Source organism: Erythrolamprus reginae, chromosome 6 (assembly GCF_031021105.1).
Source record: "Erythrolamprus reginae isolate rEryReg1 chromosome 6, rEryReg1.hap1, whole genome shotgun sequence".
Taxonomy (NCBI): domain Eukaryota; kingdom Metazoa; phylum Chordata; class Lepidosauria; order Squamata; family Dipsadidae; genus Erythrolamprus; species Erythrolamprus reginae.
In genome coordinates, this window is record NC_091955.1 from 55,753,017 (window position 1) to 55,769,572 (window position 16,556).

Here is a 16,556-nt window from a genome sequence, read left to right on the forward strand (position 1 = left end):
TGTGCTTAAATAAAAACAAAAAATGTTAAATAGAAATTCAGTGTATGAAAAGTTGATTTATTATTTAACTACAAAATAAGTACAATATTGCATTACAAAAAAACCCCCGAACAGACTGTATCTAATTTTACACTTACATTTACCTGTAAACATTAATTGGATATAAATCTTTTCAAAGATCGTTCTTTTTACTATTGGATCCTCTGGCATAACTAATTGTTGGCTGTGGATTGTCTGGGTGTTCTATTCTTTTGAAAAGGGAGGGTGATGAGGAGGGAAGTGGAGTTGAGGAAAGACTCACTAAATTTGATTTGCCTGGTTTTTTTTCTTTTGTCTTCATATATTTCACTATTGACACTTTAATGTGTTTCCTGGTGTACCTTTCCAAAACATTCTGCATTTGGATCCCCACCAATTCTTTCAATGAAATCTTTGTTTGAAAGCTCTCATTCAGTCTAAGCTATCATGCTGAAATTGAGATCATTTCTTTTCCATATCTTTCAGTATCAATCTCTAAAATCAAGATATTTCATGAGTATAATTTTTTTCTTATTTATTTCATCCATATTTTTGTTTTGGCCAAATCTTTCAATTTTATTTACAAGACCAACATTTCCTCCCCAAAAGTTTGCATTTATATCATGCTACTATCCTGCCATGCTGGCATATGAAACCATTCATAAATCAATCTTCAAAGAAGACTTGTGTCATTCAAGCCTTTCAAATAGATCAGCAATAAACAGGCAGTATGTGGTTTCTTATGTTTTCGGGCACATGGGGTTACCTGGTTTCTAGATCAAAAATTCAAATTCAAATTAAGTTCAGCTTGAACCAGGTAGCTTTTCTCCCCAATAGAAAGGTTACTCTAGCCTCTTTGCGTATGAAGGTTTACTCTTGCATTTTTTTCCTAGCAGTATAACCTGGTTTTGTCTACATTTAATATTTGTTCAGGCAAATAGCTCCCTTCCACTATGTATAAACTTGATGTTCCTCCAGAAATGTTTGGCAGCTACTTTGTCGGTGTTTGCATCTTACCTCTTGTGCTGTAATGGTATGTGGGAAAAGGCTTAAAGGAGATAGCAGGAGAGCTGTACTTTCAGACTGGCAAGATTCTGTTAATGTAGTTTTAACATAAAGTGGAATCAGCTTATTTGGTCACGTTTCCTGTCCGGTCTACCTGCTAAGGCTGACATATATATCTGCTGTGATAATTAAATTTTTGCAGAAAATAAATAAGTCAGCCATGATTGTGAATGTTTACATGCACTCATCTGCTTATTCCTTTGGTATTCTGAAATTCCTGCCTGCCTTAGTCTGAATGATAAGATGTCCAATTGGCATCCTCTTTTGTGTCCAATTTTCAATTCAAAGTGTATAGAGTTTTTTCATTTCCTGAATGAGGCCATTTTGCTGTCTTATATGTGTTATAACTGCTTTCATTCCCGATAAGTCTTTTCATCAACTCTCTGATCCTTTCTTATCCTTCAAAATAGTGGAGAGAGAGGAATGGGCCAGATCTTCTTCTCATGCTATAACAGTTACCCATAATCTTCATCTTTAACTTGAAACTATAATACAATTTAAATTATTAAATTGAACCTCCAATCTTCATTTTCAATTTTGAGATCAATGGCTTGGCTTTGCTTTTTGATACTTTTTTCATCTGAACTATATTTTTTTCTCTGAAGACATCTTGGTATGGAGTATTAATGGGCATAAATGAGTAGGTAAGCAAAAATAACCACAGGACATACTTGAGTCAGGTGTTTGGTATTTACTAACTGTAAATAGCAAATACCTCACTGAAAAGCAGAGACAGAAAGAGAGACATAAATTTTGCAAAGGTCATAAATGTACACCATGGATGCAAAATTATTTTTTTAACCATCATATTTGTGAAGGTTGCTAATCAATAAAGAGTGGCTATAATTTATTCATTCAAATCTGAAAAAAATACCCACATTGTTTTAGATCTTGGAGCACTTCACTTCCTTCCTGCTAAAATTTACCACAACCACTTAGGTGCTTTTAAACTAACACATACCAGTGATTAAAATTGTTGTATTTTCATTATCTATTCAGAACTGAATCGAGTAGATTAACAGAGTAGAAAGGGACCTTGGAGGTCTTCTAGTCCAACCCCCCGCTTAGGCAGGAAACAACAGCCTCTCTGTTGTTACAATTTTCAGATTCCTTATCCACTTCTGATAGATTATGACAGTGAACCTTTTTTGGTTCGCATGCCAAAAAGGTGTATGTGGGTATGCTAGCATGTGTGCACGTTGCCCACACCCCTTCACTCACCCGCATGCATGCGCACCCCCATGCCCATACACGCTATCCCCCCCATCCCCGTGCATGCTGACAGGCCTAACTGAAGCCAGGGATACGAAAAAACAAGTACAACGGGCAAACCGGAAGTTCGGAAAACGCACTTCCAGTTTGCCCCTTGTGCCATTTTTTTCACTCCGGAGGTTCAGGAAGCTTACCTGAATCATCTGTAGTGCAAACAACAGCACAATAGCAAACCAGAAGTGCATTTTCCAAACTTCCGGTTTGTCCGTTCAGCAGTTTTTTTGCTCTCCGGAGCTTCAGGAAAGTTTTGCCAGAGGGCAAAATGACCTTTCCCAAGATTGAAAATTGGCTGGAGCTACCATAAGGCAACTTATGGGCCTTCTGATATGGCTCTGCATGTCACCTGTGGCACATGTGTTTTAGGTTCGCTATCATGGGACTATGAGATTGTCAGGCCTAAGCCATCAATTGAGTAGAGACTTTGGCCTGCCACAATTAGAGAGTTCTGTGGGAATTGGGAAGGGGTGGTTGCATGAGAGGGATAAGTTACTAGCCACAACACATTCCTTCCAGAAGACTCAAGGTCATTCTTTGTTCTGTGCCAGCCAGAAATACGGGGTTGTATCATGGATGCTGAAAAGACCAAAGTGGTCAACATGATGAATTTGGGGGCGTGGGGATGTGGGTTGAACCTTAACCTGGGTGGAGAACTGTAGCAAAGTTTGGTATTGGTTTGGCTACAGTTTTGTTCCCATATGGCGAAGTTAATAAATCAGAATTTGGAAGAAGGCCAAAGTTTATGCTTTGATTTATTTCTCGTATTGCTATTGGGACGCTGACAGAGATACCTTTACATTTGAAGTTTACTGAGAAATAAAACAGAACCACAATATTGGCATATAAAAACTTATGATTCAAAAAAGTGCTTTTTGGTAGTTATAAATAACTCATAAAACTTAATTCAGTATTCTCTCATAATTTTATTTCAATAAAGAAAGGATATTCACTTTCTAAATCTTAACTTGTATTGAACTGGTGTAACTTGAAACTTACCTGCCTTGATGGAGGAAAATTAGGTGATGAAGCAATATTTACAACAGGAGGATCTACTATTTGCATATTTGTTACATCACAGTTGGGATTTATCTGTTAAAAATAGATTTGGTATTATTGTCATTAAAAATAAGTATTGAATGCTTAGAATATACATGAGATTTTTAAATATTTAAGAAAAATATTCAGGATATATTTAGGAAAGAAATCATACTCACAAGAGGTTCTTTACTTTTTTCTTACAGTTTGGATTATATCAAGTTTATTTTGCATTTTCCTCAAGAGTGAGGGTAAAATTTGTTTAATGTTAGGTTCTCTGATGAGTCAATTGGCTATCTCATTATATTTGGATTTTAATTATCTTTATAGCTTCTGAGAATTCTCTTTAAAATATGTGAGACACGTGCTTCAGTAGAGCAGAACTAAAATTTTATGAAGCATGTCCAAATTATTAATGTAAAAAATATTGCCTCTACTACCTTCATAAAAGTATAATAAAGAATGCTAACATTCACTAAAATATATCTAAAATACAAATGGATTCAAAATAGTCAACACCATGACATTAAAAATCTGTTACAGATATATAGACACATTCATCTCAGTTTCATTTGGGAAACTGACCATCCTTTGAAGCTAAATTCAAAGAATTCCTGGAAACCTAGAATGCAGATGAATCAGCCATCGCTGAACACATAGAAACAAACCATATTTCTGCTCCATTGAAAAGAGACAATAAAAAGCTAAGAAGGAAACAAAAAAACAGAAAACATCCTCTCCAGCAACTAACACTCAGATAAACAGAGATTAAGATGAATACTTCCTCTTTCCAGTTGTCTCAGATCTTATCTTATTTCCATTGCTTAGCCAAGGAAGCCAGCATTGCCAGAAGACATTTCCATGGCATGTGGCCAGAATACGATTGGCCATTATTATATGACAAAGGGCATGAAATGTTATCTTCCTACCCATTTATTGAATTTGTATACTTTTGAACTGCTAGGTGGGCAGGAGCTATAATGGGAGCTCACTCCATTGCGTGGTGCTCAGGTCTCGAATCCGGGGTGTCACCTTTCCCACTGACAAGCTCAGTGTCTTTAACCACTGAGCTATCACACTCCTAAACAAACAGGGATTAACACCAGACAAACAATCAGGCAAAATACAATATCCAAATCAAGGAACTAGACATGGTGAGACCCATCTTCCATCAAAATTGGCAAGGACAAGATACTGTATATAAACAGGGAGCAAACCTCACACTCACACTGATAATATCATCTACCTGGGTAATGAAATATCTGAAAGCAAAATCAAGCTTAAAGAGCACTAAAGTCTCCACATTAAAAATGTCCTTAGTACATTAAAGCTTCTAAAATTAAAACTACCTTGAGAGTGATGAATGGCCTATAAATTTTACAAACAAACAAATAAAATCAGATTTAAGTATGTGCTTGGATGTAAACATGATTTTTTAAGGGAAGTGGGAAAATTACTTAAAAGGATAATTTCTACTGTGGTAATTTATTTATTTTTACTTTGGTGCCTGGGACTATAGCTGATGCTTGATAAGTAGATCCCAGCAGACAATAAAACAGCAATGGTTTTATGAAGAACTTTAAAAATACAATATAAATTCAAGTGGCATAAAAACTAGCCTGAGTAGAATCTATTGCAATGGCTGCTAAATATCTGCTATGTGTTTTTTCTGTCATCTTCCTGACAGAAAGAACAGAGATATTTTTTGTATGAGCTGAAGTTTCAAATCTGTGTATGTTTAATATCTCCTAATCTAAAATACTTCAACTCTTTTCTGTGTGATCATATCGAATATAATACATACCATGGAAGCATTAGAATAGAATAGAATAGAATAGAATAGAATAGAATAGAATTTTATTGGCCAAGTGTGATTGGACACACAAGGAATTTGTCTTGGTGCATATGCTCTCAACGTACATAAAAGAAAAAGATACATTTGTCAAGAATCATGTGGTACAACACTTAATGATTGTCATAGGGGTCAAATAAGCAATGAAGAAGCAGTTACATTATATAAACTATGTAACTGAAAAGGTCAATTCCTATAAAATGTTCTTCATCACCACATTTATTGTTCTTATTGTACAGTATTAAAGCTACTTAATATGAAACAGCACTTTCTGATCCTAAAAAAATCCTATTATATATTAGGATGGTTCCCATTCAATAGAGTACGTATTCTTAAATGTTAGTGCCATCTAGTGTGTAAAGCTGTAATAAGCTAGTAACATAAAATACTATGTAAAAATTGTACGTATGGGATCCATATTATTATATGAATTATATCATCTGTTACTCCGTAGTTAAGTCTGTTCTATTCTCTATTCCAGTGTTTTTCAACCAGTGTGCCACAGCACACTATTGTACCATGAGACATGGTCAGGTGTGCTGTGGGGAAATTAAACATGGGTCCCCAAACTAACATTCCTGCCAGGATATCCCTTTTGTGTTCATTGAAACAGGCCCAGGTTTCACACTAAGTCAGTATAAATACAGAAACTATATTATTAACTATATATATAATATGTACTGCGTTAGAGTGTCATTTTGTGTAATTTTGGTTGGTGGTGTGCCTCAGGATTTTGTAAATGTAAAATATGTGCCGCGGCTCAAAAAAGGTTGAAATCACTGCTCTATTCTATTCTCTAACTTTCCTAAAAAAGTTGAGAACTATCAATTTGGCTATGTTGATAGATGGCCTTTTAGAGTGCACATTAAGTGTTTCAAGGTCACGGGCATAATATCCCCCTCAAAGAGATGTTTGGCACCTTTCAAATCCAGTTGCAGTCATGCCTGATCATTGCAGGACCTGGAAGGGCATGAGTTTAATTCACAGGTGGTAGAAATCATGGTATAGAAGACTCTGCCTTCTTCAGGTTTCACAGATTCAAATGAATTAAACCGTTGAACTTACCTTTTCCTGAACGGTGGTTCTCAATCTATTGAGTAATCCACAGTCAGTGGGTTGTCCCCGTCCATCAACCAATCAGGTCTGAGCCCATGTTATAAAAGCTCAAAATCTGTCAGTCTTCCCGCTTTTTTTCGAAGTTTGAAGCTTGGGCTCAGTGTGGTCACCAAATACATAAGACTGACAGAAATAACATATAGTCGAGAGATGTAGAGTAAGACACCAGAATAGATATAGATTTGCTTTAGGCGAGGAGGTAAGGTCAGAAGAGAGAAATGTTGAACCTTCTTAGGAAGATGATGATGATGATTATTATTATTATTAGATTTATTAGATGATTACAAGGAAGGGCCTGACTGTGGACTACTAAATCGATTGAGAATCACCGTTCAGGAAATGGTAAGTTCAACGGTTGATTCTCCAATCATTGGAGTAGTCCACAGTCAGTGGGACCTGCCAAAGCCTGAGTCCCTCGGGAGGGTAAACCTAGGTATCTGGAGCAGATACAGGAATCACTTGCTGAAGGACCCTTCTACTGAAGGCTGCATCAGAAAAGGCAAAAGTGTGTATCTTATAGTGCCTGATGAAAGTAGTAGGCGCAGACCAGGTGGCTGCTCTGCACACCTCCTCTAGGGAAGCCTGTTTAGACCAGGCGGCGGAGACAGCTGTGCTCCTGGTAGTGTGGGCCGTAATAACCTTAGGTCGAGGAGTTGCAAACATATCGTAGGCTTTAGCTATGACCGCCCTTATCCATCTACCTATGGTGTTGGAGTTGACTTTTCTCCCCATAGAGGCCGGGAGGTACGAGATGAAAAGGGCTTTGGATTTTCTCCATTCTGCTGTGCGCTTTAAATAGATGCGTAAAGCTCGCCTGACATCCAAGGTGTGCCACTTTCGTTCCAGAGGATGTACAGGCCTGGAGCAAAAGGAAAGAAGGGATAGTTCCTGGGATCTGTGGAACAATGAGTTTATTTTAAGGAGAAAGGAAGGATCTAGACGTAGTACGACTTAGTTAGCTAAAAAGAGGCAGAGATCCTTGCGCATAGACAGGGCGGCCAGTTCGGAAATTCTTCTGGCCGAGGTGATGGCCACAAGAAAAGCCACTTTTTGAGTAAGGTGATGAGTGGAAAAGTCCCGGAGTGGCTCATATGGAGGTTTCGTCAGAGAGTCCAGCACTTTGGTCAAGTTCCACGTAGGGAAACGATGAGCGACCGGGGGGCTACGTATGGAGGCACCCCTCAACAGTCTCTTGATCAGTGAATGTTGAGACAATGGAGACAAATCTACACAGTCCAAGACTGATCATAAAGCTGATACCTGGCATTTGAGGGCAGTAAAGCGTGCAGCTGCCAACATCTTGGCAATGTCCTGTTGAGATCTGGTATCATCAGGTACAATTCTATCTTGTAGGTCCCGCAACCAAGTCAAATTTGCCCGGGCAAAAAAGGAAGCTGAAGTGGCCTCTCTTACTGCCCAAGCGCCAGTTTGGTGGGTTTTGATGGGTTTTGATGAGTGTCTGTTCAATCCTTTTGTCTTCTAATTTCATCAATTCTGCTGCTTCACCTGGCAGATTAGTGGGAGATAGGAGGGCGGCTCAAGACAAGGAGCCAGTTCTGGGCCAACATTAAAGAAACTTCTGTCATTATCAGAGGGCATAGGCCCTGCTGAGGGAAATAGCCACTGTTGTTGAACTGATTCTGCAAATAGAGGAGGGCAAGGGATCACTTGAGCCTCTGGGGTATTTAAGGAAAAGAGAGGATTAATCTCAGATCCAGGGGTGAGAGAAGGGGTTGTGGTAGTTAAATTGGCCGCATTCCTAGCCTTGAATAACAGGGAACGAAATAAGAAAGGGTGGAAGAGACCTGCAGTAACAGGGGATTCTGGAGGGATACCCTCGTCGTTAGATAGCTCCAAATCCACCCCCCTATCCTCCTCCTCTACTGTGTTACAAAACTCTGCTGCATAATTTGTTTGTGGTAGAGACTGACCCATCTGGGCTTGTGGCAGACCAGATAAAACTCCAATAGCAGTGGGTTGTACTGCACTAGGGATAGGGGTTTGGGTCCCTCTCATCAGTTACATGTATTGAGACATGCTCTGGGAGACTGCCGCCGAGATTATGGCCTGAATGTTAGTAGGCTCTTGTAACCCTTGATTAGCCGGAAAAATCTGATGGGTCATGACAGGGACAGCAGCAGCTTGAGGGTAACCCTGAGGGAAAGGAAAAGGAGGAGCAGGAGGAGGGGGAAGGATAGGAAGAACAGTAGTGGGAGCCACATTTACGTGCTGACCCGAGGCCCCCCAAATATCAGAATCCGCCAGGGTCAAATTGCAGGATTCCATTAAGACTGAATCTGCTTGGTCAGTAGGAGGGGCAGCAACCTCACTGTGCAGAGCCACCTTGGAAGCTCTGTCGCATATTTTCGTTAAGGCCTTGTGCATTCTGGTCTCAGATTTTTTTGTCGCCTTGCTTATTTTAGGCCTAGACTCCTTTGCCTTAAAGGCCCATATTCTGGAATGCGCAAAGGAGAACCCCACATTACTAGGGCTGGGGGAATGAGAATCCCCTTCAGGGGTTGGTAGTGAGGCCCCAGGTTCTTGGTCCCGTGATGCAGCCGTTGCCATGACTGGCTAGGAAGTATCAGTAGGCCCAGACAAAATGGAGAATTAATAAGTAAAATGGCTGCCAGATAAAATGGCGGAAGGCCTGGGTGACAGAATCTAGTTATAGGCCTCAGTGACTGGCACTCCAACAGTCACTCCAGCAGAGAAATCAACCAGCGCCATTATTTTCTGCTTTATTGCTCACTCTCCCACTTGATTTAAATAAAATGCAGTTTCGGCTTGGCCACTCTTTCTTTCCCCATCTGGTATTTTTATTGCCTTAACTATGCAATTTAGTGCACTTGACGGGCGCAGCGTCGCGAAGAAAAACCGCCAGAGCCGATCAGCTGAGAGGCGCTGAAAAGGCAAGGAGCTCAGGCGATTGCAGCCTGACAAGTTCTGAAACTGACTTTTTGGGCCGATGCCCACCTCAGCGACTCCGTTCGCCAGCTGTGAGGGGGCCTCCGGGAAGGGCTTGGCTGCGTCATAAATCATATCCCCCACCCAACTGTTTAAGGCTCCAGAAGGAAAAACAGCGGTAGCTATCTAATACGGCAAATTGTCTGGGCAGGACGAGCCTGGAGGGAATAGCCCCCTCGGGGTCCACAGAATGCCTTCCCGAGGCAGCGGCTCTAGGAGAGGAGGAGCAGACGGGGAGTGTGGGGTTTTTCTTTTAAGGTTTATATAAGGAGGGAAAAATTAAATTTACCTGAAGGAATGAATAAGGAAGAGAAGGAAGAAAAAAAGGTGAATAGACAGACAGTCAGTGAGTTGACCACACGTTCCTGCTGAGGACTGAGGAAAAAAGTGGGAAGACTGACAGATTTTGAGCTTTTATAACATGGGCTTAGTCCTGATTGGTTGACGGACAGAGGTCAACCCACTGACTGTGGACTACTCCAATGATTGGAGAATGCAATTGGGGACTTGATGTTGCTCAGCCAACATTGCTCTGTCAAATTGGCATTCAAACAATAGCAGTTATAAGCAATTTTATCTACAAGGAAATTCAGAAAATCATTTGTCCCTTCCCATAAAAAGACCATGTCACTCTGAACAGAATCAAGGGGTAGGAATGCACACACACATTAAACACAAATAAAAGTTTACTGCTTTTATTGTCACTGAATACGCTCAAACATGAACTCATAGTGGAATATAGTTGTCCTTTTTTCTGCTATTCCTATTGGCTTGCCTGTGCATGAATGGTAATTACGAAGAACTGGGGAAAAGGAAGGCTTTGAGGCTTTAAAGTCAGAGTTGTTCCTATTATTCATCATCCTATCATCTCAATAAAAAACTACTGAATTTTAAAATTGGCAGCCTAACCTCCACCCTCAACATAACTCTAAAACTCTGCTCTATAACCAGCAGGGAAAGTCCTTTAAAAAAAGATTTATAGAAAAAAAGCAAACTATGTAATAAGAAATGCTACATTCTCTGTGTAAAAAATGACCAGTTTTAGGAGAAAGAATAAAAATTGTGGATGGTAGAGAAGAAAATGAATGAAAAACTGGAAAAACATGATCAAAAGTTCAGTCAGTATTACTAAAGAAATATGTACTGTATATTGAAAAATTGCAGGTCCCATTGTACCCAATAATTTGTTATTAAAAACCATAATAGTTTACCTCAACTGCCTGTGATTTTGCATCATGGCGATGAGGTGACCGAGGGTAAATATCCAGAAGGTGAGGTGGATCAACACTATGTAATCTTTGCACATGCTTTTCAAGAACTTTTTTATATTCAGATGAATCAAAATTTGTCTTCCAGAGCAGCACCTGTAAGAAATTTACTAATGTTTCATGAATGCAGCCTTTTCATTTGGTAATTAAGCATTTAACTGAATATCCAGTTTATAGTAAAGGAATAAAACATACAGTATAATATAATTAAAGGGAAAATTGCTGACCAAAAAAATCAATTAATTTTATAATCAAAACATATTTGAAAAATATTTCTTCTAAATTTGATAATAAAAATATTTATTTAATGACCTTATTAAGAAGAGTGATATTTAGTTAAGAATTTAACTATTTTAACAAACCTGAGTATCTCTGCCACCAGAAGCAAATGTCTCTCCATCTTTTGAAAAAGCTACAGAAAGCACAGGACCCTATTTTTTTTAAAAAAGGACAGAAGTGAACAAGATAAATATATTTTTAAAAGCATTTTTTTAGTACTCTTTCCATTCTTTTTATTTAATCATACCTAAATTGCTAATAAACATAATATATTAGTAATCATTAAATATGTTTAGGTAATGAAATGGACATTAATTGGCACAGTATGCATACAATATTTATCCAATGATATTTTAACTGATTATGTATCAATAAATTAGTTTTGACTTCTAGGAACCACATATAGAGTACAATGTTGTGAGCCGCCCCGAGTCTTCGGAGAGGGGCGGCATACAAATCCAAATAATAAATAAATAAATAAATGTGTCCAAATTAGGATAATTTGATATAGCTTAGTATAACTGACATAGGTTTTCATTACAGCAACTTTATCATTCCATGCATAGAAATTATTTTTATGATAAAAATAATATCTTAAAAGCAAGTCCCAAAATAGAGATTGTACCTCATGCCCATGAAGTGTGTATAAGAGTCTTCCTTCGATAAGATCCATAATCTTAAGAGTTCCATCATTAGATGCTGTTATGAGAAAGTTGCCAGAAGGATGGAAAGATGTGTAATTAACACTTCCCCTGTGAACTGATTTAAATAAAAGTAATTCAGATATTGAAACAAAGAAGAAAACTTCCAAAACAAAACCAACACATAATAACATTGCTGACCAACAACATTGTAACTTGTTGCTTGTATCCTAAGATTTTTATTAATATTGTTTCTTCATTGCTTATTTGACCCCTATGACAATCATTAAGTGTTGTACCACATGATTCTTGACAAATGTATCTGTTTCTTTTATGTACGCTGAGAAAATATGCACCAAGACATATTCCTTGTATGTCCAATCACACTTGGCCAATAAAATTCTATTCTATTCTATTCTAAATACAGTGGTACCTCGAGATACGAGTTTAATTCGTTCCGGACCTGGGCTCTTAAGTCGAGCAGCTCTTATCTCGAACGACTTTTCCCCATAGGAATTAATGTAAATAATTTTAATTGGTTCCAGCCCTCAAAAAACTCACAAAGTTAGTCTAAATTATGCAGAAAGACATGTTTTTAATGAAGAAATGTACATGTACATATAAATGAATAATGAAGTTTCTTTCACTTAACTTGTAAACTTTCTTAAACTTTTAAATTTACATATGTTCAACTTCTCTGCCACCCAATCCTGTAGGACAGAGGTCCCCAACCCTTTTTGCACCAGGGACCGGCTTTAAGCGATCAAGAGAGGAATGGGTGAATGAATGGACGGAGGGTGGGAAGGAAGGAAGGAAAGAAAGAGGGAAGGGACAGGAACAGAGGAAGGAAGCAAGGAAACTTATGAAAGGGGAGAGTAAGAGAGGAATGAGTGAAGGGAGGGAGGGAGGGAAGAAGGTGGGAAGGAGAAAGAAAAGAAGAAATAGAGGAAGGGAAGGTAAAAGAGAGAAAGAAAAAGAGCAAGAAAGAAAGAAAGAAAGAAAGAAAGAAAGAAAGAAAGAAAGGGGGAAGGGACAGGAACAGAGGAAGGAAGCAAGGAAACTTATGAAAGGGGAGAGTAAGAGAGGAATGAGTGAAGGGAGGGAGGGAAGAAGGTGGGAAGGAGAAAGAAAAGAAGAAATAGAGGAAGGGAAGGTAAAAGAGAGAAAGAAAAAGAGCAAGAAAGAAAGCTGCAAGCACCCCCCCGAGCCCCCCAGGCCGGCTGCAACCTTTTAAAACACGCGCGCCGCTTCGCAGCTGTCTCCTGAAGCCGAACGCGGAAGTTAGCGTTTGGCTTCAGGAGACAGCTCCTTGGCGCTTGTATCTCGAATTTGGGCTTGTAAGTAGAACAAAAATATCTCTCCCCTCCCAGCTCTTATCTCGAGTTGCTCTTAAGTAGAGCAGCTCTTATGTCGGGGTTCCACTGTACTAGTTTTTCTGATCTTCATTCTTCTTCTTCACTAGTCATTTATTTTAATATTTACATTCTAGATCATTTGATAGATTTTGATTAAAAAAACCAAATTCATTCCATTACATGCTGCTGCTCTATATTGTACACATTGCAGGATTCCAAGGAAAAACAGAATTATCAACATCTCACCAACCAACATTTAAGAAGGGAGGTACAACCTGAGCCCCAGAATGCACATCAATCTGAACACATATCTATTTAAGTAATCGTCTGCTTCTGCCTAGCAGAACATTAGAATCTAGGATATAAGGAATTAGGCTTGGAATATTCACTAAGTGTTACAAAATTCTTGCACAGTTAATCAGTCCCCAGACACATGTCCCCAATGGCATACACTTGTACTTTTTTTCCTGATAAGCATTTAAGCCACTTCCTAGTACAAAACAGGTTATAAAATTTTTAAATTCACTTAATATTTATTGAAAACAACTAGAGGAAATTGAAAAACGAAGTGAGAAATGGAGAAGGCTGCCAATGAAACTTCAAAGTTTGGAAAAGAAAAGTCAACATAATTTCCAAGAGAGGAAAAAAAATGTACAAAATCAGGTACTGTTATGAATCAAGGTTCGATTACTGCAACGCTCTCTACATGGGGCTACCTTTGAAAAGTGTTTGGAAACTTCAGATTGTGCAGAATGCGGCCGCGAGAGCCATCGTGGGGCTTCCTAGATTTGCCCACGTTTCTGCAACACTCCGCGGTTTCCGGTCACAATTCAAAGTGTTGGTAATGACTTCTAAAGCCCTACATGGCATTGGGCCAGAATACATCTGGAACCGCTTTCTACCGCACGAATCCCAGCGGCCGATAAGGTCCCACAGAGTTGGCCTTCTCTGGGTCCCGTCGACCAAACAATGTCGCTTGGCAGGCCCCAGAGAAGAGCCTTCTCTGTGGCGGTCCCGGCCCTCTGGAATCAACTCCCCACAGAGATTAGAACGCAAATTACTCAAGACCCACCTTTGTCGCCAGGCATGGAGGAGTTAGGATATTCCTTCCCCTAGGCCATTAAAAGTTATGTATGGTATGTTTGTGTGTATGTTTGGTTTTTATAATAAGGGTTTTTAGTTGTTTTATTAAATTGAATTGTTACATGTTTTTTATCATTGTTGTTAGCCGCCCCAAGTCTGCGGAGAGGGGCGGCATACAAATCCAACAAATAAACAAACAAACAAACAAACAAACAAACAAATAAATAAGAGGTTTTCTGATCCATGTGAAAAGATTCAACCCCCAAAATTTGTGGTCTCAAGAACTGAAAGATACATACGCCATACCCTTTTAGATAAAAGAATGGGCAATTTACAGAGTAAAGTAAAAGTAGCTAGGTGGAAATGATTACATAATGATGCAGTTCTTGATTTTAAATACCAAAAAGTGAATCAATTCAGATACTTTTGATTTCTTAAAAAATATTTTAATGCATTCAGGGTAGTCATAAGAGGAATTCCACAGGGGGGGGGGGGATGACTAAAAATGGGTGAGAGTTTCTAAAAAAGAAGATACCAAAAACACAACTATGATAGGAGCCCTGATGAGGGGATAAGAAAGTCTGTATCTAAAGATTTAAATGTTCTTCCAACTTTGATTTATAAAACTGGTTTCACAGCAGAGCTACAATATCTTTGAAATTTAGGATCCATCACCAAAAATCCTACATATGCAGGACAGGTTAAAATGAGTAATCACTATTTTGAAAAAAAGGGAATATTTGGAACAATTTCTTCTATAATAAAAATGACATAAGTGGAGACTTTTCAACTCCTGAAAGAATTTTTCCCCAAAGGGAAAGATTACCAATTTCAATATCAAAGTTATAAGACTAATGCTTAGAATATCTGTAACCAATAAATCCAAAAACAATACATGAGAAACTGAATGTTTTATTATGTCATTACATCTTTCTTCTAGGTTGAAGGCAGAATATGAATACTGTATTTGACTAAAGGTATGTGATTCTACTGCCATCCTGTGGTTTTATATACCACTAACATTCAGTTTTAATGAGATGCACTGTCCCATAATTTATCTTTAAATCTACAAAATACCAAGTCTTAATTGGAAATTTTCTAAAATAATCACCAGCAATACATAGACTCAATAGACCGTGAAAACAATGTGTGATAGTGTTGATATTAATTAGCTATTTTTAACATTTCAATTTTCATTCTAAAGTGGAAATTGTATGGCAACTGAACATGGAATAAACATTTCATTTGGGATATGGGATAATGACAAATTTAAGCAATATCTATAAAGTATCTACAGTATATTCCTCTGAATTTTATCCCAATTCAAACAATTTATTAATTTCCAATGTGTATAGATTTGGATCGCAGAATGTATAACAATAGTATTATAATTGTTAACAAATTTAAATGGTTTTTAACTGGATAGACATGTCCCAACTAATTGTTTCCATTAAAATATAGAAGCAGTATCTAGAAACACGTTGATCTTCGTTTAGGATTGATTAACACCCACAACCATCCATATCTGTATACCAGTTTTTCAGAGCAGTTTATAAGAAAGTAGTTTTATGCAAAATCGTTGCAATAAAGTCAACAATGCTTAAGAATAAGTACAAACACTAAAACAAAAATCTTTTAAAAAATACCAAACCAAAATAATACATAAACTGAAGTATAGTCTCACACTGGAGTAATTGTTAACCAATACATGTCTAGTGCACCTTCCATTGTTTTCTATGAGGGAGTTAAATGCTTTTCATTAGAGTTCCATAGGAGTTCCTATTATTTAAACTTTTCCACTTGATATCAAACCCATCAGCAAGAAAATATTTCCCACATTCACACTCAGACAACAAATATAGATACATCACATTCGTCGGCCATTAGAATCTATTAGAGTCTAAGCCTGGTAGCATAGAAGAGTCCTCAGACTCTTGCGGAAGGCGAGGAGGGTGGGGACAGTATGAATCTCTGGAGGGAGCTGATTCCAGAGGGCTGGAGCTCCCACAGAGAAGGCTCTTTCCCTAGGCCCCGCCAAGCGACATTGTCTAGTTGACGGGACTTGGAGAAAGCTGATTCTGTGGGACCTAACCGGTCACTGGAACTCATGCGGCAGGAGACGGTCCTGTAAGTAATCTGGCCCAATGCCATTTGGGCTTTATTAGTCATAACCAACACTTTGAATTGCATCTGGAAACCAATCGGCAGGCAATGCAGTTCATAGAGTGCTGGAGAAACATGGCATGCCTAGGAAGGCCCATGACCATTCAGGCGGCTGCATTTTGCAGTATTTGCAGTTTCCGAACACTCTTCAAAGGTAGCCCCATGTAGAGAGCATTGCCGTAGTCGAATCTTGACTATGTTTTAATATATAATGTATATTATATAGTGGTTGAAGCAACAACCTATACTTTTAATTTATACATACGTAGAAAACATATATATAATTGAATACAGTGTTCCCTTGACTTTCGTGGGGGATACGTTCCAAGACCGCCCGCAAAAGTCAAATTTCCGCGAAGTAGAGATGCTCCGCTCCTTCCTCCCTCTCCCTCCTCCATTCCTGGTTTTACTTTCCCCCAGAACCTGCAGGGGCAACGTGGCGGCA

At 38.6% G+C, this 16,556-nt stretch overlaps 1 protein-coding gene across 6 annotated transcripts in view; it reads right to left on the reverse strand.

Annotated features, from left to right (window-relative positions):
- POC1B (POC1 centriolar protein B) overlaps nucleotides 1–16,556 on the reverse strand; it is an 82,930-nt gene that overhangs the window by 50,648 nt on the left and 15,726 nt on the right. For all 6 annotated transcript variants that reach the window (XM_070755801.1, XM_070755802.1, XM_070755800.1 and 3 more), the window contains 4 exons: nucleotides 11,495–11,628; nucleotides 10,953–11,021; nucleotides 10,534–10,686; nucleotides 3,349–3,441 (listed from right to left, as the gene is read on the reverse strand). In XM_070755801.1, the coding sequence (XP_070611902.1) occupies nucleotides 3,349–3,441; nucleotides 10,534–10,686; nucleotides 10,953–11,021; nucleotides 11,495–11,628 (449 nt within the window). The remainder of the gene's footprint in view (nucleotides 1–3,348; nucleotides 3,442–10,533; nucleotides 10,687–10,952; nucleotides 11,022–11,494; nucleotides 11,629–16,556) is intronic.